The sequence below is a fragment of the Phoenix dactylifera genome, chromosome 8, assembly GCF_051530095.1.
Source record: "Phoenix dactylifera cultivar Ajwa chromosome 8, Ajwa_hap1_PhDact_Kaust_v1.1, whole genome shotgun sequence".
Lineage (NCBI taxonomy): Eukaryota > Viridiplantae > Streptophyta > Magnoliopsida > Arecales > Arecaceae > Phoenix > Phoenix dactylifera.
Window position 1 is genome coordinate 4,822,910 of NC_143197.1, and position 27,949 is coordinate 4,850,858.

A 27,949-nucleotide genomic window follows, 5' to 3' on the forward strand; every position below is an offset into this window, starting at 1 on the left:
GAGCTCCTCACCATGAGAGCTTAAGAGCCTCTCATTTTCAAAAATAATCTATGATCTCGTGAATAAACCTACAAATAATTTGCTGGCGACACTGCCTATCATTTAACACATTTCTTTTGAACACAAACTCTAAGTAAACTAATGAATTATTATGCTGCTAGGGTCCTTGATGGATGTATTATATCTATATTGAGCTCAACCAAGGAGACGCATTAGCAAGCAGCATGCGATGGATTCCACCTCTCATTCCCATGTATTGTGGGCCTACATATTTATGGTAAAGAATCGGAGTCAATTGCATATGCATCAAAGCAAAAGATGGGAGTCAATTACATAGGTATCAAAAGAGGCATATGCATCAAAGAAGAAAAAAAAGAAGCAGCAAAAATACATTTTTATACCATCAACTTTTAGACTTCTAGTAATTGAATCAGTAAAATCTGGGATGTAGCAATTTAGTCAAGAATCTTGACAAATCATGCAAAATCAGAAAATTAGATGGATGAAGCTTTAGTATCACATGACCGTACGTGACTTTTAAATTTGCTGACTTGGCATCTTAAGCGGTAAAACTCTGCTATCCTATGATTAAATTTGCTCTCCACCGCACACCTCCCCTTCCTCCTGTGCCACTGCCACTGCCTCCGGTCACCCCTATCCCTAAGATCTACATCTACGAGCTTCCCCCCAAGTTCACCTACGGCGTCATTCGAAACTACCTCCTCACCTGCGACACCAAGGACACTACTCCCCCCGCGCCCTCCGCTACCCGGCCACCAATTAACACTCGATCGAGGGGCACTTCTTCTCCGACCTCCACTGCCCTGAACATAGCTCAGACTCCCACATCTGTTGTGTCTCCGACCTCGCCGATGCTGGCCTCTTCTATATCCATTTCTCCTCCCTCAGCCTCATTGTCAATGCAAGTCACCCCGCCAATACCAGAGCCATGTCGCGGAAGGCCTATAGCGATGAGGCGATGCAGGAGGAGCTAGTGGCTACAGGGACAGGAGTACTGGAGGAGGAAGAGGAGGAGGGTTATACCCTCGTAACCATCATGGAGTGGGCGAAGCCTGTTGAGGGCGGATCGAGCGGCAAAGCTGGCGGAGCCAGAGGAGAAGGCGAAGGGGTCGCGGAGTAGGTGAAGCTGGGGAGAAACCGGAGCAGGCGGAGCTGAGGGAGAAGGCAGAGGGGTCACATTGCGAGCGGAGCTAAGGGAGAAGAGGCAGAGGGGTCACGTTGCGAGCGGAGCTTAGGGAGGAAGTAGAGGGGTTACGTTGCAAAAAAAGAACAAAGAAAAAAAAAGGCAGAGGGCTCGGAGGAAGGGTTGGGTTGACGAAGAAGCGAGAAAAGATCCCGGCGCTAGGGTTTCTTTCCTTTTTTTTTTAATTTTTTGTTTGATTTACTAGGAACAAAGTATTATTTTAATCCTTAAGATGCTATGTCAATAAATTTAAAAGTCACGTGACCCTAAAGGGAAAGTGTATTGAGTTTCTGATTTTGCATGATTCGTCGAGACAGTTGACTTCATCGCCGAACCGTATAGTTCAGCGACTGAGTCGCTAGTAGTTTACAAAAATATATTTTTTCTCAAAAAATAAGTTAATTCGAAAAAATAAAGCAACAATTAAGCACATGAGTGTCCTCAGATATCTGTCTTAACTTAATTAAATTATTTTTACATAATTCTTTAGCATATATATTATCTTTCTACCAGCTTAGCTGGGGCTAAGGAACCAACACATGACCTCACTGGTCATTAACCCACAAGATTCTTCTGCTTCAATCCGCACGTATCTTATCTAACATGTTGAGTCAGGGACACCAGGCCGACATCAAGAGGAGTTATTGGTTGGATCAAGTCTATCATCTCAGCAATCAACCAGTCCAACTATGAAACAACATAGCACAAATAAGAAAAGAAAAGGAAAAGAAAAAAACAGAGCAATACTAACGTGGTTGCATGTGTTGCTCCATGGTTGGACCAATCCATCCACTATTGAGATGGTGGACATGATCCAAGAAATAATTTTTCTCACAACAAGAGCTCTGACCAGCTTCCATTGTCTTCCCTCCTGCGGAAAAAAAATCTACTGCTACCTCTTAAGTGGGCGTAGGAAAAAAAATATAATATCCATAAGAGGGTATTTCTGTTACAAGGAAAATCTTGTCCTCGCCGCACGCGTTTGGTGATACATCGGATTCCATGCGTAATCTCCTCAGCATATCTAGTCCCTGGTATCGTGACAGGGACACCAAGCAACCGTTCTTGCCCTGCAATAGGCGACTCCCACGGCCAGTCAAGTTAATTTCTCCGTCCACTCGTCAAACGGTGTAGCCTCCAAGATGATTTACTAGCATATGGTCCTCCTTGGACTCCAATGCCAGCAAAATGAGACCTCTAGCTATGAGCATGCAAAGAATAATTGAATAAGGTCTAGATGGATAAGGTTTAGATCATAGTTCTATGATTATAGTCCATCGTGATGCATGCCACATGATGAGTTGATACCCCCAAATCGTCTCTGGGGTTTCATGTGGAAGTCATGGATGTCCATTAGACACCTCATGGTGCAAGCATGACCTAGACATCTTCCTATCTCGGTATGTTCTATTTGTCGGAGATGAGATGCCTGAGATCCTTGCCCAACAATTATAAGAAATCAAATTAAAGAGTACCATATGGCTAGAAGCAGGTTAGATACGATGGCATAGTAGTAAGCACGATTGCTGCTATCTAGTTGCGTACATGTACATCGATACAAATTGGTGCACGATAGTTGCCTTAAGACATTCATACTTAAATTTTTTAATGCGTAATACTCAACTCAATTAAGCTTTAATTCCAAACTATTTGAGGTCGCTTAGATGAATCATTTTTCTCTATTATGTTGTGTTTAAGATCACACTTTCTTCCACTCCACTCTATATCAAACCATTCCTTCAAATCAGTGCATCCATTAGCATACGCTGTGATGCATACATGATTATTGGAGCATACGCTGTGATTTAGACTAAAGTTGAGGGGTTTAAATCATAGCTAACTATTATTGGAGCCTACATAATGCAATACAACATCATGAATTGGTGGTTTTCAATCAACTAATGTCGGTCTAATTGCCCTAAATGCACCATATAAAACAACATACTATTCATGTCATAGTCGTGGATGTCTATTAGACGCCACATTGGTGTGACAGTGCCTTAGATTTCTTGCTCTATAATTGCAATAAATCAAAATTAGGATAGAAGCAAGTTAGGTGTGATGATGCAGTAGTAAGCATGATAGTTTGCATCTAATGCGTGAGGTGCAGACCAAAACAAGTTGATGTGCAATACTTGTCTCATGGATAAGATATCCGTACCTAAAGATGACTTAATGTACAGTACCCATCACACCAAGTCATTGCTCTTAGAGGTATCTTTGGTCTGAAAATTGGTACGAGTGACGTGTTGCACATGCCACACACTCGGTTTAGACAGTGATAGATGCGCTGGTATGTACCAAAAATTCCTACCACAACTTGTCCTCAAACTTAATCCGCAATAAGTAACTTCACAGAGCTTTCCTAAGTGCTGTATCAAACATAATCCTAAACTTGACAAGTTTAGGATGACTTGAGAAAGAAAAAAAATATGAATTTGAAATGCACTGAGCTCCTTAAAATCATGTTGAAGTAGCTCAAAAGTGTCGAAAAGATGTACTTATTCTGCTTGTCATTTGACATTCTATATCACTGTAGGTGAATAGTTACACAGCCTGCTTTTGTGTGGATGTCTTTTAACCAACCCTTGACCTCAATAAAACTAGGTTATATGGAAGTAAATTCCAGAAGTTCTACTACTGTAACTCTAACATCACCGATGTCCTTTGGGCAAGCACCAACCAACCAAGCTTGACCCTTTCCAACTAGTTGTAATTTCTCGGCACAAACATGTTTATAAAGTAGTAATAACTGCTTGTGGTGTTGAAATAATTTGGTAAAAATAAAGTGAGAAACAGAATCATTTGAAAAAAAACCCTGCAGCACCTTGCAAGCCGGGCAACCAAGCCTCTGGTTCGCTGCCAATAATCGTAATCACATGGCCCCTGGTTTGCTTCTCAAGGAAAAAGGACAGTAAAGGGAAGAAAGGGAAGACAAGTCACACCTACAAACGAGTTGTGGGCGTCAGGGATCAATAATGCCAAGTCTGATTGCTTCTAACTCTAGCCTGTCACACCCTATCATTGTTTGACATCAAATCCATGTTTAGTGTATTGGAAGAATGCTAGGGTAGTGGTTCCCATTCAAATCGACAACTGAGTGTCAATTAGCCGAGCTTGAAGCTCAGTTTTGGTTGAGGCTGGTCAGCTAATATTTAGGGTTTTTGAGCTAGGTGAAGCTTTATGGCTTTTTTAATGGGTTTAATTAAGAGTAACTGGGGCAGGTTATCTGAATTCATTTTATATTTCATAACTGAATTATATAAGGAGATGCACCATGTTCTAGATCATGTGCAAAATCCTTCGGTCGAACCTGTCCTCGGTTCGTTTGACCAGTTCGGACCTAAGGAGGTAGTTTGATCGACCATACTCTTTAGGCTGGAAGACTGTCTGAGAAAAATTATTACTTGAAGAGGCTACATAGATAGGAATGACATTCAGGTTAGGTTAGACTAGATATGGATCAAATCGGATACATGATAGGTCAATGATTTATCAACCTAAACTTGATTCTTTTATTAAGTAGGTCAAGAATAGAAATTTGAACTTGATCATTTATCAAACAGATAACTAAACTTGATCTACAATAAATTGAATCGAGTTAAACGGGTTAAATAGGTTAAACATTGCCACCCTTATATGTGGAGGATACTTAGTGCGGGCTTTCAAGTCAAGTTTTTCTTATATAATGCAAAATAAATGAGAGAATGGAAATTAAGTAAAGGATGAATGTTGTGAACATAAATTATATGCAATATTGATGAATAGTTTGATTTAATTGAGTGGATGAAGGGCACAAGAACAAAGAAAGTCCATCCCTAAATGGAGAAAACTTTGATAGGCCATTCAAGAAACTATTGTAGTTTGCTATACTTCCATGACATGGATAGTTTTTTGAATGAAACAATGACATGGATGGTTGACGCTACGCTAATTATTTATAAATGAGGAAAACTCTTGTATAAGTGAGAAAGAGTTCAAAGATATATCCTGAATTAAAATTTTTATTTTTATTGACAAACTTCTCCAACAAAGGCTTGGCTGCTCATCGTTGACATATTTGTATTGTATGACATTGGCATGTATTACTAAAAATTAGATTTAAAGCATGCAGGAACTAAAAGATACAGGTTGAACTCGTGAATTCTTTTGACTGCTCAAATGCTTTTTAAGTCAGAACGGGATGTAGATGCCCACGCATGACCCAACTAATCCTATTACTTGACTGTTGGTGGCATCTAAATTCTAATGGGTTGGTAACAAGGGTGCGAACGACTCCGGTTAAAATTCAAGGACAAGGCATGCGTAAGCTGCAACTCCTTCCTTTCCTCCGAGAGAACCGATATGCTTTCTTCCTTTTGCCATCGTTCCCATTCTCCCATGACTCGGACTATCTTATTAGATACCCACGTACAATTGTTTAGAAGACATGCATTTTCCAATTATATGCAATCCTCATATGTTTCTACCATCAACCATAGGCTTTGGATGTACATGGTTATCCAGTCTCCACGTTAAAAGAAACCCCATGTTAGAGGAGTATGTTAGGTGTGACTAAAACTATATATTAAGGGAGCAACATGCACATCCAAGAAAAGCAGACCTCCAATAGCTTAAATCAACGAAGTAGATGACCACGAGTTTGCAGAGAGACACATGGGCGATGCTCGCGACCAGCTTGACGAGTGGTTTTTGAGTTCGAGCTAAGCTAGCCAAAATCTTTGGCTTGGCTGCTCTTGAGACACCTTGCGGCGAGGCCATGATCAAAAATATTCTCTATTAGACTTGCGACCACCATCACATGACCATTAGCAAGTTCATGACGGGGCCAAGACGTACGGTAATGGACAATTCTTGGAGAATATGGAGCATTCTGTGCCCCGCCGGACCTCTCTGGTTTCCGTAGAGATGGAGATGGTTCCATCTCTCTTCCAGGACGCGACTCCAGAAAAGGGACGCCTGGCCACGGGGTCCAGCCCCAATGGGACTGCGCCGCACGGCACGTCTCGTCGGCAAGAGAGGAATTTCTCGTGCTCTTAGACGTATGCTATTGTGGTGAGCGAGTTCCCTGGTCAAGTGTCTCGATGCTCGAGAAAGTTTTTCCAGCGCTCAAGAAAGTTGCCAAGGTTTTCTTTCACGTTTCCAATATTTTTCTGAATGCTAGATTGAGTGGTGGGTATCTTTAGCCTGTTTAAGTCTTGAAGCTGCGTGGAATGAGTGTTGTTACGAGCAGACAATAAAAAAGAGAATGCCGCATCCGATGTTTTCCACCCACGGGCCGGCCAATGTTTTCAGTCACAACTAAGCTTGATTTTGTTGCCACCTTAACTGAGTCTGTAGGTAATTTTCCTTTTTTTTTTTATAAAACCCAAACTCAGTGGAGGAGATTTGGACGAGAAATGATAAAGCTTTGATTCTAAAAATATAGGTCAAAGACAAAAATATCCAGACATCATTCAATCCGGAGAAAATATTTAGGGTCTGTTTGAATGAACTGGACTGAAAGTTCTATTAGATTCGCGGATTGGACCAATATAACCGATAAAATTGTAGCATTACAGGCTGAGCTAAACTTATATTCATAAGTATTCAGGAATAGCTTTCGAATGGGCCGACCTGAATACCAAACAATAGATCTTTTTTCTCTTTCTGTGGAATTCCAGACGGTCTACTCCAAACCTACTTCTAGGTACTTATGAATATAAACCCAACCGAGTCCGTAATTCTAAGATTTTACTGATTGTATTAACCCAATTCATGAATGCAATAGGATTTTCAGCCTAATTATCCAATCAAGCCATAATATTCATTGCCATCCCTGGAGAAGAGTTAGAAAAGCACAAATTATTGGCAGCCTTATCCCAAACATCCCCTGCAATGAGGATCCTAAATATAAACAGAGACCAGACTCCTTTATCATGACCAATAAATCTTAAACAAACAAATCTCAGGGCATGTTAGGTTTACTATATATCATCATTGAAAGATATACCATCGTCATCCACTGTCCAAGTATAAACAAATTATCTTCCACACGGTGGCCTGTTGACTTGTCATTGTAAATAATTTGAAGGATGCTTTGGGCAGTTGCACAAAAAAAACAGCTAATGAAAGGTGCTTGCGGAATATGAAAATTTTTTAAGAAAAATGTAAGCTAACTTTCAACCATTATGCCTTAAAAAGATTCCCAAAATCTCAGGGTTACTGGCTGTCAAGGAGGTTAAGGGCCCCCCTGTAAGCAGAAGGTTTGAGGTGCCAACCCCAGCACTCAGGATTGTTTGTGAGGGTGGGTTGTTGGTGTCGTCTTGCATTCAAATGGAGCCTTAATAACTTCCTTTTAATTTGTGGCCCACCAAAAACATATTAATGATCCACTTTGTTCGATGATGAATAATGGTTGCATGCCATCAATATCCGGGTACGAGATGTTTCAGGAACATTTAAACTCCGCCCAATCATTCTCCGGGGAAAAAAAAATCTTTCATGAACCATAATTTTTACAGGACAATTGCATTCTTCACTGACAAATTCACCTTTGAGCAGTGACTCTCTTAGGCACAAATTGTTTAGAACGTACCATGTCAAAATTAACTAATTGACAAAGTCGTCATGTTGGTACACCGAGCTCCTCTCCTTGGAAAACCGATCTATAAATCCAATTGCCATTTTCGAAGTTAGATATGTATTGCCATATACATAGTTAGTGCTTTCATATAGTCGGTAAATCATATATTACCATATTTTAATTTTAATATTCAAAGCTCTGAATTAGAGATTCGAGTTAACAAAGTAAGAACATTTTACATATAATGCCGCAAATTAAAATCTATTGGTGAGCTATAACAATAATCTATGCAGGCGTGCACATGTATGTGATCTACCAATGCTATAGAACATTAAGAGAATAGTTGAGAAGCCAGCAAATAATGTTACAAATACTATTATATCTTATATATGCCAGCAAAAATTGAAGGGATATCTCTTCTCCCAATATATAATCTGAACTTGGGTATTGGGGCTTAGATCTCATCATCCCCACCTTGTGATCAAAGGAACACTTTTCAACTGGACCGGGACATGCTACCTTTCCCTCTTTAATCACACTTTTTTTTTTCCTGATAAAACTTCAGATTTCTGATGCAAAACTAGCAACACGTTGCATGCAGTCTCTCAGAAATTGTTAGCAATACATTTTCTGATACCGATAACGGTAGATTTTTCTCCACTCTTCTAACTTGAATGCCAACATATGATTTAGCTGGACCACCAATATCATGGAAACTATGGATAAAACGGTGCTGGTTTTATTTTACCTGGCCATGCCAAAAGGTGCTTGGAAGAGTCGGAGAAAAGTCTCTCCCGAAGGTGCTGAGAAGAGTCTGGGAAAAGTCTCTGCTGACCGTGCAACTGGAGAAAAATTCGCGTCGAGTGAAGACCTCTCTACTTTTGGCCACATAAGCCAGGAGTTAACTTTCGTTTTAATAGAATCTAATAGTTAGATTGCATATTAATACAGGGCCACTTGGAATTTGGCCTGCCTTGCATGGGAGGACCCTGGAAATATGATAGCTTAGACTTTGAAGCAGCTTTATTGATTACCATCGAAGTCTGAGAACAGGACAGCAGAGAACTAATTTTAGTCTTCTAGCTTGAGGAATGATTAAAGAACCCCATTATAGTGTTTTATGAATGATGGAAATGGAAGATATCAAAATCTAGACCTTCGTAGCTTAATTGAATAGTTCCTATAAACTCATAATCAGATTTCAACAAATAAAAGTGCACAGATTGAAACAGGCAGCAATAAAATCGAGTTTTAGCAATCAAACAATCAAAAAAATAACATATTAATCCCTGTTAACTATGAAACAGTATCTGAACACAGAGACTGAAATCGGGTTTCAATGCAGTGCTATGTACAAATGATAGTTATCAAAAGAAAAATAAAATCAGATTGTAAACTAGGAAATGAAACAGTAAACAGTAAACTAGGAAATACAATTATTGACAGTATGATGCAGGGCCACCATTCCATGAAAAAATCGTCAAAATAGTTTATCTGATCCATCACCTATTTCGAGACCATGCATTAATTGTTGGCCAGAGAGAATGGAAACACATCCATGCCGAGCTTCATGATTCTTAGATATTGACCAGATACTGGTATAAACAGATCGCTACGGTCAAAGGATGTTACAATGCAGAATGGCACTTCTCAGAAAGAGAGGTTCAGAAGGTCTACCGATTCAACAAGGCTAATTTTTGCATTAGCGCCCCACAAAAATTAGAGAACCAAAAGAAAGGAGATAAAACATACTTAACGGATCCTACATACAGAAATTTTTTTTGTTATGCTGGCTTATTTTTTTCGATATTATGAACATAATCTGATGGAAACCAAATGCATGGGATCAAAAACAAAAATAGACATCCTTTTTGGGATAATGGGAATTTCCTGTATATCACCAGGACAGCCTAAAATATCACCTATCATATCAAGACATGCAATTAATCAATTTTACAGTGACAGTATTTCAGGAATATCAGGTGATGCAGGGATGGCATTGTCTGGCTAACAAGCATATTTGGATATGAGCTCTTGATTACTTCATCTGCTGAAATTTTGAAAATTATTGGTTGGTTTGGTAACCTAAAATTCAGGTTTCGACCACAAGGGTGACCGGAAAAAAGTGACAATAATGTTCTGAATCCAATACAAACAATGTCATTACTGGAAGCAGAATAAAACTATCCCATTCATCTTCTATATGATGCAGTAATTTCATCAATTTCATTTAATCATAGCAGAGTGCAGACTTATAAACAAAGATGATTCACAACATAGAATTAATGCATTGCTTTTCAAGCACTTGGATCTGATCCATGGTAATGTTTAATCATTTTGTTTGAACATGATATGTCCAGTCATTGCAGCGTAACAAATTTTCCATCTAGTGAAATTTAGTATGTGCACTATAGCTAAATACACCACCAAACAAGATAATGAATCTATCAGAAAAGGATCAATTTTTGATTCTCTTTATAATACTTAGAAATAAAAATCTCTCAATTTTTTTGCATCTCAGCTCAAGCTACAAAAATATTAATTTTGAAAAAAAAATACAAAAATCATTTATAAAGGGAAAAAAGAACAATATTTAGTATCTGATGCCTTTTGCAACTTCAAAGAAGTGTGCAACATTTTCCTCTGGGGTTCCTACTACAATGCCATGGCCAAGGTTCAATATGTGTTTATAACTACCAGCTTTTCTTACTGTGTCGTGAATCCGCTTGGTTATGAACTCTTTTGAACCAAAAAGAACACCAGGGTCAACATTTCCCTGGACTGCCACATCATATCCCAATCGTCTCCGACCTTCAGCCATATCAACCGTCCAGTCCAAGCTGACAACATCAACACCAGTCAAGGGAACTCTCTCAAGCAAGCCCCCAGACCCACTTGCATAAAGAATTAAAGGTAGATCAGGATGTGATTCCTTAACAGAATCCACAATTTGTTTCAAATAGGGCAGGCTAAACTCCTCAAAATCCACAGGGCTAAGTTCTGTTGCCCACGAATCAAAAATTTGGACTGCCTGTGCTCCATTGTCTGCTTGGTACTTGATGTATTTTGCCATAGAGTTTGTAAATTTCTGTAACAGAGCATGTAGAACCTACAAGGAAAAATTATCATAATTAAATAACAAAACACAAAGTCTGATATATAAACATACATGCTCAAGGAGCTAACACATCATATACGGAGGTCATCATGCAACATGTACATGCTGACATTCAAATAAATATGCTATGTTGAAGGGGTTTTTTTTTTTTTTCAAAGAAAAGTGGCAGTCATTTTCAGTGTTCCAACATGGAACACCCCTCCCAGCACATGCATTGAGGAGACAGGTGCCAACCAGCAGAACCAAGCTCTGTGGGTCCACATGAGAAGTGATAACTGAATCGTTATTACATTTACACAAATATCTTTAACTCATATCCTGCAGGTAAGTGCTATAACAATTGGGGCTGTAAAGTCCCAAGTTAGTGACCAGTGGCACTGATGCATGATACCAGAATTTGCTTTTTAAGTTAGCTGGGAATTCATGCTTGAACTAGGCATTTTTTTAACCTCATTACCCTCATGTTCCATGAGCCCTTCCTGCCTTCCAGAATTTCACTTTGACCTTCTTGGTGATTCACAGAATTCACAATGCTAGCAAGATTAATTCCACACAATAGGCATAATTCCGCAAAATAGGCATTCAGCTTGCTGGTGAAAGCAACAAGCATGCAATTATGTCATATTGCACATGCCTTGTTGATTATGATATGTGAGGCCATTTTGTTGGCTCAAAAACAAAGCCAGCCTCTTCTGCAGCATCAGACGGGGTAGAAATTTATTCGGTCTGTGACCTTTGTGGAAGCCTTCAGCACCCTCTAATCTCTCAATTCAGTATCACCTCCGAAATCTAGACCTACTTGGGTACCTCTCTAAGTTGTTTATGTCTCTAGTGGAGTCCTGGGTTTCAATTTCTCTGACTGACAGCTGCTCCAGTTGACTGATATATTTATTATACAGGGGTAGTATATGATGAAAGGGTATATATTTACAGTTCATATGTTAGCAATATTTTCTGTTCTCCGTTATTGCCAGTTGCTCATCAAATTGATAGGGTTTTGCCTCCATAATTGTAATTCCTTAAATTTAAAGCGAAAAATACCTAAAGTAGGCTTTTGATAACTCTGCTAAGCAGGGGTTAAAAAGTAATCTTAGAGAAACTTCAAAGAAAGCTAGCAGCAAGGGTCATGCATTTCAAGAGCTCATAGCTTCATACCCAACTAACAAGATGGGTTCAATTATCATATATAGAAAGAAAAGGGACTGTTTTGGGTGTGTCGCCAATTTTTTAAAATTATGTCATTTTGTTTTTGTTATACTCAGAGCGGAAACTTTGGAAGGAGATCAAATGCTGGGATTTCACAGGTGTCATCCACAAAGTATAATTCATGCTCCTGACATGCAGGCAGTGTTGAAATTAGGGGTGTTTGACAACTTTAACTAGCAGAAAACAGATAATACTAATTTCACAAAGCACATTCAATAGATAAAAAATTTAACATATACCTTTGGTTGAGAGAAAGCCAGACTCTTTATCTTTGTGAAGTGCTTAGACGAACCACCTTCAACCACATAAGATGCCAGGGTGAAAGGAGCCCCAACAAAGCCCAGCACAGCAGCATCACTTTTAACCTGAGCAAGCAGCATAATCATCATCATTGAAGAAAATTACAAAGACAATCTCATATGACTAACCAAGATAGATCACTTTTAAACTGAGCACGCAACAAAATCATCATGTGGACATGTATGAGAAAAATCCAGTATGAGTAGTAAATATTGATAGATAGATGGACAGATGGATGGATGATGTTAAAGTTACAGTTTTCATTAATGACAGCTTGGGATCATGGCACAGAGAAGGAATTTCAAAAACTTTTTATGAAAATATGACCACGTGTCCCTGCCACATGGAATATGTCTAACTAGATAATGATTAAAAAATCAGGAGATTCTCTTCGCTTGTCTATCATTCCGACTTAATGATTAGCAGACAATGCCATCATCCAAAGTAGGATGATAACTTGAAATTCTTGTCTATTGGTTCAAAAGCTAATGGGAAAGAAAGATGAGACCCTATAGAGAAAGAATTTTTAATGATAAATGCATCTAAGATTTGTTAGAAAAGTGGAAAGGGTTATTTGATGTCAATAATTCTTTTAATCAATAACTTCCAATTAAAGCATCATATTATATTGAAGCTTCACAGCAGGGATTACATTTATGCATTAGAACTCGTCAAGATCCAAGATTCAGAAAGTTATCAATGTTCTTAGTTCCAATAATAACACCTAAGAGCAGAGGTGAAAAGCATAATTCAGACTCAATATACTTTAATTCTTTGTTGCATCTGAAGGTTTGAGCTCTTGTTTCAGAATGAATATGCAAGCAACACTTTTGGCTACTTTACATGCATGTACATGCATGCTATGATGTTTGTTAAATTTCAATGCAGACAAAGTACCAACCTGCTTCTTCATAGTAAAATAACAATGAAGAGAAAAGTCATGTATAATCTACCCAAGAAAATGCTAATAATGCCAATATTTCAATAACCTATCAAAAAAGCCTTACAAACAGCATTAATTTTTCCAATATAAATCCACAAGAACCTTAATCAAGGTCACTTATGTCCCATAATTATGTTCTTAATGTTCCCTAAATATGTTTCAGTACTCCAGCACACTGAAGGTGCATGTACAGGCCAAATGAAAGATATCAGATTATTTGGAAATGGTATGTAGTGTTCTGGGACTCTTCAGCAGACAACCGGGATTTCTTTTCTAAAAGAGACCAAAAAAGGTACTCTAAAATGGTATCTGCAGGGGAAACACCACATATCCAATGATGGTATCAATACTAGATAGAAGAATCCAGGTTAGCTATAAAGAAAAAGATGAAGCATTTAAACTTTTGCAATTCAAAAGAAGATAACATGCCAACCTCTGCCCGCAATATAGTCAATGCTTCCCCAACATATGGTACTGCCACCTCAGGAACAAATTCTGTCACTTGATCAACATCTACAGCTGTTCTTAAAGGACTGTATATCACCGGACCTTTTCCTTTTACTATGTCAAATGGTATATTCATCCCAGAAAGAGGGGTAAGGATGTCTGAAAACAAAATAACCTGCCAGAAAATAAAGTAGAAACTGAAATCAACAATGTATTGAATTTAACAGCACTACATGAAGCAGCAGCCACACTGCAAGATATATTCAAACAGCAACTAAGAAGATATATGATAACATGGTTCGATTTCTACTAAAATAAAAAATGGGCCCACCAGGTTATCATACTCAATAACAATGCCAGGTCTTTATGACATCAAAAGGTGCACTGTTACAGATTTGCCACTTTATAACATAATCCAAGATATACATGAGTCAAGAATCATTACAAGGCTTATTATGTCCAACTTCTATAGACTCCAACTAGACTCCTTGATTTGGTTAATGGAGCATCGCTAGCATATAATTGAACTATGGCGCAATCATATACGATGTATATCATAGACAAGTTAACAGAAAGATCAGAACTCGTACGACAGAAGAAGCAAGCCACAGTTTTCAGCTGACCCCCCAACCCCCACAAACCCATTGTAGATTATGAATAATCAACAAAGAGTCATGATGATAAAAACAAAAGAAGAAATTAAAGCCATGTAAAAATTCCAAATAAGTATCTCACCCCATCAGGCTTGAAAACTTTCCATGGCTGTAGAGAGATTTCTACAATGAGATCAACATTTTCTGATCTTTCACGAAAAGAAGGATATTTTTCACATATCTTTTTATAACTCTGTTCAAACGAAAGTGATTGCATTAGCATTGAAAAAGACAAATATATTTTTGTGCATAATAAACAACTAAGGATATGCATGAAAAGATACCAAATATATTTGTCACAACCAAAGAAAGCAGTACCGGAACTGGCATCTGTGCCAGTTGGCCGGCGGGACAATATGGTACTTCCCTATGCCATCCCGGCATGAACTGACAGGCAAAATCGGAAGGAAGGGGGAGAGGGAGAAGGAGACAAAGGAAAAGAGATAGAGAAAGAGAGAGAGAGAGAGAGAGAGAGAGAGGGTGGGAAGAAGGGAGGGAGAGAGAGTGCCCGGCAACGCCAGAACAGGGGCAAGGGAGAAGGGAGAGAAGGCTTTGAAAGCCCTCTCTCCCCCCTCCTTGCCCCTATTCCAGCTGCTGCCAGCCACTCTCTCTCCCTCCCTTCCTCCCTCTCTCTCTCCTCCTCTATCTCTCTCTTTCTCCTTCTTCCCTTCAGCCAGTTTCTCAATCCGGAGTCTGGAACCATCTCGGTTAGCCACTAGTACAGTTTGGTATACCTCAAACCGATTCATGATGGCTCCGCCATCCTTGGTCATAAAAATATGCACATGTTTCTTTCTCACCAACTTCAAGTTGACTAATGACTATAAATATTCGCTTTTTCCCTCCATATCTATAATAACAACATACAGTTCACATTTATAATAAGCATATATAGTTCATCTTGCTGTATATTTTGCCACCAATAGCTTTAATAAGAAGAGGTCTAAAATAAATGGCTGACTATGCTAGCATTAAGCCATATGAGAGTTCAAAAAGGAAGAATATGATTAATACAGGAAAAGGAATTTCACTCTACTGAAATCTGTTAGAATACTCATGTCAGTCTATGTCTAATTATCCTCTTCTGTATATCCATAATATTAATTCCTAAAAATATTTATTCTACTGAAATATGTTAAAAATCTGCAGAAATCCTTTGATATATAAACTGATATCATTATGTTTTTCCTCCTTTCATCTAGAACTAAGGCTACTATCTCTAGTCTCCATTAGCTATTTATTCATGGCTGCAAGGTCCATGATAACTAATTCATCTTGATTTGCTTTTATATTCATTTCAAGGCCCATCAATATGACTATTCCTTTTCATCACTGTACTGTCCACATATTAATCCAAATGTCAATAATTCTGTAAAAGCTAAAAAATTAAAACTTGAAGTTTAATATTATTTTCTTGAATTGCCTCTGAAAGGCACCCACTTCTCATCAATTTCCAGGACATTTCTTCATCGTGCCGCACCATATTCCTCTACCGTTCTGGCATCTGCTCTTATATCAACACAATGCAAATCCTTTTAAGTTGTAGGCAAGGAAAATTTATAGGCACTTTGACTATAGGCACTTTGACTAAGCCATTATCATCTCGCACATATTCTATAAGTCCAAGAAAAAGAAAATAAGTTCAGCAGGTCATTGGAAAAACTGAAGCACATATTAAACCTGCCTTCATGTACCTCCCTGCCTGCCTCATCAACCAAACTGGTGGTCTTTCAACTTTCTCTCCTCGAACAGCATGTAGTAGGAGTGGCTCAGCAACACTAGTAACTTCTGGTTCTGCAACAAATTCTGGGAAAAAGAAAAAAGGAAATAGGAATTATAGGTTAAACTCCACCAGAACACAAGTAACATAAGAAAGTGATGAAATCAGATTTTGTTCTTGAATTTTTAAAGGTATTTTCTTATTAGTATTAGATTTCAAGGATAAGAAAAAAAAACAGAATTTCAAGATAGCTTTGATGTAGCCATGTAGGGTGATAGAAAACACATATACAGTTCTTAGCAAGATCTGCCTACCGACACGTACCGACCCATACCAACCAGTCTAGTTTGGTATATCAATCAAACCAAGCCATACTAGTCCAAACCGAGTGGAACCACCCTGTACCACTCGGTATTGTCCCAAATCAGGAAACGTACCATACTGCCTAGTTTTGGATGGTATCATGATAAAAAGTGAGGAAAAAAAAGGGTCAGGAGCTATCTTTGGTAATGAGGTGTGTATCATACCGTATTATGTTGTACCAAACCGATAATGTACCATTGCAGTACCTAGTACCAAGCATGACCTTGGTTCTTAGTTAAAAAATAAAAATAAAATCAGCAGGCCCCCCATCAGATATTTAGATTTTTTTTTGCTGAGGCACTCCACATACGTCAGTTGCTTAGCACTCATGTTTGTCAAGTTACTAATGAGTCATTTTTTTAAGCTTGTTTTATGTTTTGTCATGTATATGCTTGGTGCTTATTTTGCATTGATTTTGCCTTTCAGTGTATATAGCTGTAGGTGCAAATTTACTACTAAACTCATTGTAAGAACATTAAAGTGAATTACAAGCTACATTTACATTTATGCAGACGTATATTGGGCATAAATTAGAACTTTTATGAGCTAGTGAATATTGCCACTTAAGATTGACAAACTATATATATGAACGAGTATACATCTATCTAATAGAAAAGCATTTTGAATCAATTTGGTCTCCAATCCGAACCACCTTCCAACATGAAAAGACAAATTGGGCAAGGATCGAGTAAGAATTCAACTGTCAAAATTGAGTAACTGCAACAAGAAAAGATCCAGTTCATGTCCAAAGCTTACGGCATCAATTTTTACCCAAAAAAATCCAAATTTTACGAACTTCTGATCGCTCGCAGACTAGAATCATAGAACTTTGGGAAGGAAATAATCTAGTACGTCTCATAAGAGCATTATAAAAGGTACAACAGAGAGAAAACAAAAACCCTAGCTTAAGAGAAAGAACAAATATCACTGAATAAAGGTCATAAAAATACTAAAAAAGCGGGGGAAAATAGCCAAGAAGTATAAAAGAGAAGCAGATACCTCCAACAGCGGAGCGGGCTGTGAGCAGGTTCGATTTGGAGCGGAAACCAAACGCCGATTTCCGTATAGTCAATGGAGAAGACTGAGAAAGAGGGCTACACATACACGCCGACATCTTCTTGTCCCGGGTTAAGCTTATCGGGGATTTAATCCCTCTCCCGATCCGGATCCCTTGCGACCTAAAATTCTTATCTCCGCTTACCTCGCAGGCTCGTTCGGACGAGAGAAGGAAAGAAAGCAGACGTGAGGAAGAAATAGATAGGTTTTTCGGATTTGACTGAAATACGCCTCAGCGTGACCGTTGAATTCGCGGATGGTTAACCCTCAGAAGCAAGAAGGCGATGAGAACTCAACAGGGCAGGGCTTGGGGTGGGACCGTGGGAGGAAAGGAACGAAACATGTCCGTTGAGGACCTGGCGATGGCGTTTTCGTGGATAGGGGGCATGGAGGAGGGCGTTCCGGGTATCGGGCTAACAAAATCCTATCCTCTTTCTTCTGACAGCCTATCCGGTTGAGCTGGAGGATTGCGTCGTGGATAGCGCGGAGGTAATCCAACGAACAGGTGGTGGTGTCGGGTGACATCGTTGCCAATCGCGGAGGTAATCCAACGAACGGGTGGTGGTGTCGGGTGATATCGTTGCCGGCAACAGTTGCGTGGGATGTTCTGACGCCACAAACGAACAGTTCTTCGTCCTTTGATTGGGATACATAAATTTTTAGTAGTTCAGCCCGCAGACTGCTACGACTTGCAAAATAAAAAGTAATTATCCAAGCAATGTCAGACCACATGTACGATATTTATGGCCGAAAAGCAACAGCAGACCACATTGTCTGGATACAACCTAAACCGTCTTCCGCGCCATCTACGTGCGATCTTTACAGGATAGAAAGCAGTTCGCATATCTCCACCACGCAATCGAATCCTAATAGCATGACTTAGGCTATCTACAACATATGCTAACATTATTTGGTGATAATAAATTAAAACATAAATGCCTTCATCATCACTTCCATACATACATACATATATATATATATATGTAAAGAAAAAATGAAAAAAAAAAACTTCTTAAGGAAATAGAATAAATCAAAAGAGGCGGATCAACTGTAAAGAAAAAAAAATAAAGTAGAATAAATCAAAAGAGGCGGATCATTCTTCAGCTTCCACTAGGATTTGGTGCACTTGCCTCTCTTCTATCGGAAAAAAAAAAACTTTTTTTGGAGCAAATATTTCGTTTTGTCAGATCCAATTCATTAAGGAAATAGAAAATGAAAAACATGAGCTTCACGGCTACGGTTTCCCACTGTCTTTCGACAATAATAGCTGGTATAAATACCATCACAAAGATATTTAAAATAGGACAGCCACTTGCTTTCATCATGAACCAGATATTCTTGTGATAACATTTGTTGCATCAGATATCCTAAATTGACTAGTTAATGTCAAAGCAGGGGTGGTTCCAACTATATCGGTCAACAAATATTAGATTTTCTCTCATACCAGAAAACCTACTTTTACAACGTTTAGGGGAAAATTGCCTAGCAGGCCCATCAAAGACAGGCCATATATACACAGCTTTCTCCATCATTTACGTGCGCACAAAGAGAAAATGAGCGCAAAAGGAAATGGGAAAAAAATATCAGAATATGGTGTCGGTCATAAGCTTCCTTTTAGGAGGTGATTTCTCTATAATCTGCTTCTGTAAATCCATAAAACTCGATCCCTTGTGTGCAAATAATCTCCTAAGGTTGATCACAGAGAGCTCACTGAAGCTAGCAACAGCAAGATCTGCCTGCACCAACTCATACCTGCAGTTTTAAGGGAAAAAATACGGTCACTTTTAAGACAAGAACCAAATACTTCTTAAGTTCATCTGACAACAAATCGTGGGATATGCCATAGTGCACAGACCAGACAACAATAACATTTAATTTTAAAAAAAAAATAAAATCTAACAGATGAGAGCTAAAACAGTCAGATTTACATTGTGCAGACAATTTTGAATCTGCTCTCATGCCAAAAGAAAATGAGGTATTAGAGTATAAACAATAATAAAAGTAATTTGCTTGCCCCATTTTCCTTGAACGCATACCATCCATTCAAAAATTACTCTCCAGCACGGGAACTGGCAATATTTGGAATACCCCCAAATAATAGTCAGAAGGAAAGGCCAGTAAATGCTCTCTCATTATTCATCATTTTCAGAATCACTGAGAGAAACTTACTTGATCACATGCTAATTCTTCCTTTTTTTTACCCAGCAAGCATATCTTGAAGCCAAGCATGAAATCAACTTATACATTATCTTAATTCAAATTATCAAACTGATTAATTTTCGTATGTACTTATGTCCAGACAGAAAGGCTTTCCCTTTATAATAGTAAGATGTCATTTAAGTGACCTGCATGCATGCATCATGATCAAAATTGCACCTTTTATGCTTTGACTTGTTCGCTTATGGGTGTATCCTCCTGCTTGGAGGAGAGTCCACTTTCCTATTCATGTTTGCCCTCAATCATCATTCATCCTATAAATTTGGCACCTTAGTTCAACCAATTCTTTTCTGGCCAAGCTATCTTCCCTATATTCCTCTTTCCAAAATTATAAATGATCCATTTGGTGCAAGACCTACCCCATTTCTAGTGGTGAAGCTACCACCTTGACCATTTCTCACATGATTTGTTTGTTTAGTCTTAGCAAACTCCGAGGACACATTTCATGCACCACAAAATCATGGTCTTCCATGATTTTACATTCCTAACCTACAAATTATAATTTTATAGAACTGCCTGCTTGGTTATGCAATGAGAAATTTTAAATCCCTGGAATCATGAAATTGGAATTCTCTATTCTGAGCAACAGCTTTCTAGATTCATATAATCTCCTAGCTGTCAATATTCTTTCATTACTGGACCTCCTCTTTGTAATAATCAAACACTTAAAAAAAGAAGTCTATGAAAAGGATATAATCATGATTTTGAAATTAAATTTCTAACGCTAGTTTAATTTCTAAATGCAAGATTATTATATGATCCAGCTTGAGTCTGAGCATTCCATTGTATGGTAAGAGTACATAACACATATGTAGTTCTGTTTGTTCTCCATTATGGATCTTTTATTCTTCATGTACGTATGTATGGTGAGTGTATATATTGAAGTTCTGTATTCATGAAACTCCAATGCAGGCTCTCCATCTCTGTATCTTAAGTCTTGTAATATGTATATTTTGACATCAGGCTTAATAAAGATATGCATTTGTCCCAAAATTTGATCAGCTTTGAATTTTGCTTACAGATGCAGATAAACTAAAATTGTTAGAAAGCAAAAGGAAAGTCAGGTTGAAAATTTTGAATAGTTTTATGGAAACATTGGTTAGTTAAAGTCCGTTACCTGTTTGGAGGAAGGAGAGCTGAGGCCTGAAACAAGTTTCTAGAGATACTGCAGCACCTAAGGTGATATTCATCCTATTATATTAGAATTGCAACTTCACCTATGGGTTCCTGAGTAGGTTCCTAACAGTTGGGAATCCTTGTTGATAGCACCCAGGCTTTATGATAGCTATCAGTACTAAATTAGCCAAGAAGGTGTCCATACAATGCAATTTAGTTATAAGAAAGAAAAAACATATACTTACGCTGGATGAGCACCAATCAAGGCTACTGCCATCATTGTACAGTTGTGAGCAGCAGTAATTCCTCTTGGATCATCCTCAAAAACTATGCACTTCGAAGGTTTTCGGTCCAACTGCAGAAAGAAAGGATAATGCAATGAAGTTGGGCAAGATTAAAATTTCAACATTTATAAGTGAACATAGGCATGTGAACACACATATATATGCATAAATTGTTAGTCCAAAAGTACAGGTCAAACCCAAGGATGCTTCACAACAACTTGTATAACGGTATACATCAGAGTTTGAAGCAAATATCAAAGATCTAAAAAATAGTAAACAGCAAGTAAATTTCAGAAGTGACAAACCCAAGGATTCATGTATATCATGCAACCCAAGCATAATTGTCTAGACACTTGTGGCATGCATATAGAGTATGTAGTTAAGCAATCGAATATGGAGAAGAAAGAAGAATACTCTCCATAAATTTCTTGCTTAGTATATGTAAAACACTCAAACCACTTTGCTTCCCCCTCTCTCTCTCTCCCCCCCATCCCTCACAACTTCAATCTCTCATCTTCTAATGCCTTCATAAAGAAATTGTGAACTCAAGCTCTCTTGGACGTCCCAAAAAAGTTGATCCAAAATTTATATAACTAAATAAACAAATAAACTCCACAACCTCTATATCCTAGGATTTTTTTTCTCATTTTCCGCCAATTCTCTTCAACCTTTTAAACCAAAGATCTAGAGACCCAACTCTGGTTTCTCTTGCCTGCCACTACTGCCCAACACCTTAATAATGTAAAGCCACCAGTAAACCACCTCCACTGCCACCATAGCCCCAGCCTGTACGAACAGTTTGGCCTTGACCAGTGGGGACAGGTAGCTATCATGGAATGGTGATGGTACAATGAGTGGTGGTCTCAGTACTAGCATTATTGAGTAAAAATGGTGATAAAGGAACGCTATCATGCCAAGAAATTACAGTTGGTGGCAAGAACAGGAAATGTACAAGGGACACGCAGCAGAATAGTTTGCTGGACCAAGGTGCTCTTGATCACAGCTAGATGGGAACGTAGTGCTGGGAAGGCTGACTCTCCAAGCAAATGGTATATTAGTTTATCAGAACATCACATGATGATTAAAATAAACAAAAAAGGTAAACCTTTATAATTTTGCCTCACTCAAAAACAATTTTACATGCATAACTGATTAGTATTGCATCCTCCATTCTTTCTTATATTTGATGCCATATCTGGCAATTATTTATTTCTTTGGAATACAAGGGGCTCTGTACGTAGCATATACAACTCAATATGTGCTGGCTTATCTATGCAATAATCACGAAAGGATAAACTGCGTCATAAATAATCCTCACTGAACAAAAAGACTGCTGGTAATTTATGTTTGCTTCACACAGTTCCAAGTATAAGAAATTCTTCCAAGCTTCCTTGGGTAACTGCTAAAAAGCCTTGTTCAAATGGATGATAACATCAACATTAACCAAGGGCATCAATCTCCGAAAATATACAATATACAGATACATATTGGAATGATATTCTCCGTGCATCCTAGAATTTTACTGCAGAAAAAGGTTTCATCTGTAATAGATCAAATGTAACAGACAAGGAAACGAACATGCTGACCAGGAATATAAGCTGGCACTGGTCAATATTCATTTAATGATGCCCACAGAGAAAAAGAAAAAAGAAAACATTATGCCAGACAATTAAAAATAACATTTTATGTAAATAGGAAATAAAAACATTATGGGCATAACACAGCATCAAGCAAAAGCCATAAACATATGATACAGAGATAATTAAGCTGTATGATAGTGCTGTGAAAACAGTGAAGTTTTTCCATACCTTTACTGCAGCTGATAGAAATCTATGGGCTATTGACTCCATTCCATCCTCCTCACTCACAATAGCCTTCAATCCATAAAAAGTACCGATTACCGAACTGAACACTGATGCAAATACAATAGGCCAAATATGGCAGCATATACAGATCTCACCTGGAAATATTTGCTGAGCCCCATCCGTTCCAAAGCCTCAAGCATATGTCTCCGATCAAGACATGATACAACAGCAGTAGGGATCCCTACCGTATAGATAGCATCAAGCCATTCTTTTAATCCTTCCACTGGAGCTTCAAGCTGGACAGAGCATAAAGCATTTGTTTAGTTAATAAAATGAAATCATCTGTTAATACTAATGATGAAGAAATCAACTCAGGAGAGAGACAACATTAAGAAGGTTCTCATAGTATAATTCTGAGAGCCGCGACTTAAATCTTTCCAATTCATTCTCTTCTTCTGTCCAGCATAAAACCTGAAATTTTAAAAAATAAAATCCGAGGAAACAGAACTTTTAGTCATGGCAATCAAAATGCCAAGAATCATAAAGTTCAGCATACATTGCAAACAAGATCCAATATGAGAAGGATAAAAAGAAGACAGCCAATAGAAGAGAGAAACAAAAGAGCACCCTCAGAAGCTAATGGCTAGTAAGTGAAATGAGAAGATTTTACAGACAACAAGAAACCTTGAAAATGATTAGTTTCAAGAAAACATTGCTCAATAGCTTTTCATAGCCCATTCACAAAGATGTGGCTTAACCTTTTGTAAGACACGATCAGCTGCTGTATGAAGGATGGCTCTTTGTGTATGACTATCACTCGAGATATCCCTTCCTGCTCAAGAATTACTTATTAGGAATAAATTTTTGTAACATATTGGCACCTAATAGTTTAAATCGACTACCAAGAGAGCTTAGCACACTTGTCAAGAAAAATTCAATGCCAAAGTTGATATCTCAATTAGAATAAAGATTAAATTTTGTGCTTGTTTACAGAATGCTTAGGTGTGAAAATTCAAATTCATGATGTAAAAAATGCCTCCTCGTTTAAAAAAACCTTGACACATGACAAATAAAAACAGCAATCATATAGATCATAGGGTGAGTAATTGTCGCTAAGCTTCTCTGTGGTGCGACTCTTCATGTGCTCCAGGGTCCCAAAGTTTTTTTTTCCATGTAACAGCATCCCAAATGCTAACAATAACAATATATGATCGAATTTTGAAACGTCTTTCTCACTATTCAGAAAAGTGGAGTGATTCCTCATTACATAATATTAAAATTTGATATGTAAGAACAAATACAATAATACAATCAACTAAGCAGATTTTTAAGATAAGTTGTGAATGGAAGATCGTCTTGCCAACATAAATAAATAAAAAATTTCTGTTTGTAGGAATATGACAGAGAAGATAATTACTTTTATATATATCAGAAAAAACACGAACAATTTGCCTAATCTTGACTCTGTGGGGTCTCTGTACTTTCATTATGCATCAGGCACACAAACCGAGAAGCAAAATAAGTGAGTAAATTGAGTTTTGTCACTCCTAAACATTATCAACAAAATGGTAGAAGGCTTCTGGCAACAAATTGCTATCTCATGGCACTGACTAGCAAGGTTAAGCCATTTGCATATATTCATGTATTGGTTTAGAAAAAACAATTAACAACAGGATATTTGCAGCCATGCATGTAAAGATTATTTACAAAATCTCAAGTAAACTCAAGTCTTTAAACACTATATTGAACCAACAAACCATTAAAAGAGCCCTGGTAAGGTTTTTATTTGACATGAGAACCAACTAGCTGATCTATTCTGCTCCAAACTGCATAAATCTTCAAGACACGAGTGACAGCCATTATCACAACAACGCAGACAAGAAAAGGATATTATACCAAATGAGTAAAAATCCAATATTCAGGGTAGCAAGTCGAGAAAGTAGGGGTTTCACGGTTCAAAGCAAGGTAACGGTAGTCAAAAACAGTTCCGGGATCAATAGGGGGAAAAGAAAGGGACCCTTAACTCAATTCAACAACATTTTCTTTGAGTACACCATCTAGTCTCTATGGTACAGGATCTCGTATCTTCTGTTTCAATCAGTATCCGCAAAAGAAATGTTGAAGTTGGTCCAGAAAATGTATGTAAGCATGTCCAAGAGTGCCACTCCACAAAGATTTTGGTGTAAGAATAACAAATGGCACTGACTGTTAAAAGTGTGCTAGAACAAAACTTATGAAGAAACGCAGAGAAGATTACAAAGACAAAAAAAATGCATGGAGAAAATTACTATTGCAAAACTGCTTAGGTATAAGAAGTTTCTGAATGCCCAGTAATCAAATAACAACCGTACAATTTGCAGGCCATACCCTCTTCACAAGCAAGCTGTCTCCATGCATCCAATTTTAGAGAGCGAGTATCAGCCTAACAAACAGCAGAGCTGATGTCAGTATGCTGAATTAACAGAATTTCTAGCAGAGAATATGTACATCTAGAATGATGAGAGAGAGAGAGAGATTTGTTTAACTGCTTGACAAATAAAGAAATACAGGCAAAAGACAGGGTGCAGTTTTTTATTGACGCATATGACAATACATTCCTACTGGCAGCTATTCTTGCAAGAGAAGACATGTGAGTCCACAATTTCCTACATAAAGTGTATAGAACTTGTAGGACAGTATCAGAAAAACACAGACAAATGGTTACCAACTAAATCTTGCATCCTCATAAATCTCAACTATATGCTTACCAAGAAATTAAGATTTTAAGAAGAAAAAGGACTTTGTTTGCCTTTGCATGCGCAACTGAATAAAATCCATTGATGTATGAACTACAAAACTTTTGATAATACACAAAAGAACAATATACAATATCTAAAACAAAAATACTTCATGCCCAAGCATGTATACATGGACACGCTGATGCCATGGTATAAGAAAATCGTTTTCCCAGGGGAGATTAGCATTATAAATGATGCATGAATAGTACTAAAAAATTATGAATCATATAGCAAGATCATTTGGATCATCTAACACCGTCTTAAGTTTACATTATATAAGACAGTTGAAAGACCAGCTTTGCTGATGAATCAGATCCTTAGGAAGTATGATGATTCATGTGCATAAGATGAGGATAGAAGGGAAATAAGAGTATATAATGGGTCTCTTGAGCAACAGCGAAGACAAAGAAGATAGAAGATAGAATATAAAGTGTGAGAAAGTGAGGTGTTAAAGAATTAATGCAGCAATAGGAATTCTGCTCCATAATGCAAAAAAGAAATTTGCATCTGAGCCAATATAATCATAACACGCATCTCCCCTTCAATGTGATTTATGTTATATCAGTGTCTGCCAGGTTAAATCATCAGTTTTTGTGATATCTATCGGTACTACAAAAGAAAGCATCCAGAGTATACATAGTTTATGAGAAGAAAAGATAAAACTATAAAATTACCACAACATTATCCCATGAGAAGATAAGACCAAATGCTTCATCTGGCTTCATAGCATGCCGTATCCTCTGGAGAAAGCACTCTTGCAATTTGTCATTCAAATAATCCTACAAAAGAAAAATCAGGAAAAAACAATAAGTGATCACTGCCCATAATCCATTTACTAATTATTGCAAAATAGATGTAGAATCAGAAGGCAGAATATGTTCATTAATAAAGGTTGGCTTTAAAAACCCTAGAGCGTCTTACCACATCGACCTTGAGTGGGCCGTCCATCCTAAACGTCTCGAAACCTTCTCCATATTCAGCTCCAATTGTCTGATAATAATATGTCCAGTATTCAACCAATTGAATCAGTGTATCCTATTTTTTTTAGGAAAAAAAATCTGTCTCCTAATATGATAATAAACGCCGCTCAAGAAAGAAGGAGAAGAAGATCAATAAATTGTAGTCAAATCAATACATGAAGAAAAATGCCCATCGCTTCTAAATCACTTGCATGTTCTTCTCTAAAACCCACCCGTCAAGAACTCAAGAAAAAGAAAACTTTCAAGATCAACTCCACAAAAATAGCCATAAGAATTCAAACCCAAGAACAAGAAACCAAATCGAATCAAAACCAGTCACCTCTTCGACGAAAACCTTGCTGGGGGCGGCCGAGAACCCATTCCCGGAGTCTTTTTCCTCGGACCCAGACGCCCTGCTGACCACCACACGCTTCCGCACGCTCGAAGGCTTCAATTTCTACAGAAAACCCCCGAAAAAGTATCAGAAAAAGCCTCACGCAACGAGGAAAGCAAAGACGAAAGAATCCAAGGAGCGGTAGGGAACGAGTAACCACGGAAAATCGAAGCTTTGGAAGGAGGTGGGAGGGCCCGAGACGAAGGGCGGGGCTCGGAGGAACCCAGGACGTGCCTCTAAAAGCGCAGTCCATCGGAAGGGGAAAGGAAAAGGGGAAGGGCAAAAGAGCTCGTGGAAGCCTCTTATTTCGGCCTTCGGAGCCGGGAGAGGGCTTCTTGGGGCGTGAAGAAGGCGTGAAGTGCTAAAACGACCCGAGTCTGGACTTATGGACAGGGATTGACGGAAGGCTCCCCGTCCTAGTAGATATTTACCGCTTATTATTCTAAAAACATCCCCTAGACTCGGCTTGCATCTGTTTGTCCACCCTTGTTCCATTTTCTTTGCCTTAATTTTGATGACAGTGCTCATATAAGATTAGCTTGGCTGTACAAAAATAATAATAATAATAATAATACTTATATCTATCAGCATAGTTTTGTCATAAATTATTCCTATGTTTGATTGACCATAAAAACAAATACATGATGAATTTTTGTAATCTATTATTCCCTTTTTCATTTAACGGGCAGCCCGGACATGCTATAAGTTTTAGTAAATAATTGACTCAAGAAATGAAGTGAGTTTATTTGTTTCACTGCTTGAATTGGTTATTTCACATGTAAGCTCCAGCAAAGCATGAAAAGAAGAAAGTATACGAGTTGG

The 27,949-nt window shown here is 38.1% G+C and overlaps 2 protein-coding genes across 4 annotated transcripts; both read right to left on the reverse strand.

The window, feature by feature from the left end:
- Positions 1-10,214: 10,214 nt before the first annotated feature.
- HEME2 (Uroporphyrinogen decarboxylase) lies at positions 10,215-18,195 on the reverse strand. Of its 2 annotated transcripts, XM_008784410.6 has the most exons (6): positions 17,519-18,195; positions 16,121-16,242; positions 14,519-14,629; positions 13,770-13,958; positions 12,333-12,458; positions 10,215-10,878 (listed from the first exon to the last, which is right to left on the reverse strand). In XM_008784410.6, the coding sequence occupies exons 1-6, from the start codon at positions 17,631-17,633 to the stop codon at positions 10,363-10,365; spliced, it is 1,179 nt and encodes a 392-aa protein (XP_008782632.3). In that variant the 5' UTR covers positions 17,634-18,195; the 3' UTR covers positions 10,215-10,362. The 2 variants fall into 2 exon arrangements, with proteins under 2 accessions (XP_008782632.3, XP_088558603.1); XM_088702477.2 differs by lacking the exon at positions 14,519-14,629 and having other exon boundaries at positions 17,519-17,954.
- Positions 18,196-18,875: 680 nt separating this feature from the next.
- Positions 18,876-27,483, reverse strand: LOC103702114 (Haloacid dehalogenase-like hydrolase (HAD) superfamily protein). Of its 2 annotated transcripts, none has more exons than XM_008784411.4 (11): positions 27,285-27,483; positions 27,074-27,190; positions 26,696-26,764; positions 26,449-26,553; positions 25,365-25,419; positions 23,756-23,829; positions 23,385-23,468; positions 23,153-23,293; positions 23,001-23,066; positions 21,154-21,263; positions 18,876-19,327 (listed from the first exon to the last, which is right to left on the reverse strand). In XM_008784411.4, exons 1-11 carry the CDS (start codon positions 27,378-27,380, stop codon positions 19,159-19,161), a joined length of 1,086 nt encoding a protein of 361 aa, XP_008782633.1. In that variant the 5' UTR covers positions 27,381-27,483; the 3' UTR covers positions 18,876-19,158. The 2 variants fall into 2 exon arrangements, with proteins under 2 accessions (XP_008782633.1, XP_008782634.1); XM_008784412.5 differs by having other exon boundaries at positions 27,288-27,482.
- Between the last annotated feature and the right edge of the window lie 466 nt (positions 27,484-27,949).

Coding starts and splice junctions, on each gene's coding strand:
- LOC103702114 (XM_008784411.4), bottom strand. CDS start 27,380: ATGGACTGCGCTTTTAGAGGCACGTCCTGGGTTCCTCCGAGCCCCGCC. Junction 25,420..26,448: donor TCTCATGGGATAATGTTGTG/GTAATTTTATAG, acceptor GCTGTTTGTTAG/GCTGATACTCGCTCTCTAAA. Junction 21,264..23,000: donor TTCTATCAGCTGCAGTAAAG/GTATGGAAAAAC, acceptor TTCTTTCTGCAG/TTGGACCGAAAACCTTCGAA.
- HEME2 (XM_008784410.6), bottom strand. CDS start 17,633: ATGTCGGCGTGTATGTGTAGCCCTCTTTCTCAGTCTTCTCCATTGACT. Junction 13,959..14,518: donor AAGTTTTCAAGCCTGATGGG/GTGAGATACTTA, acceptor ATTTTCTGGCAG/GTTATTTTGTTTTCAGACAT. Junction 12,459..13,769: donor TGACTATATTGCGGGCAGAG/GTTGGCATGTTA, acceptor CTGCTTGCTCAG/GTTAAAAGTGATGCTGCTGT.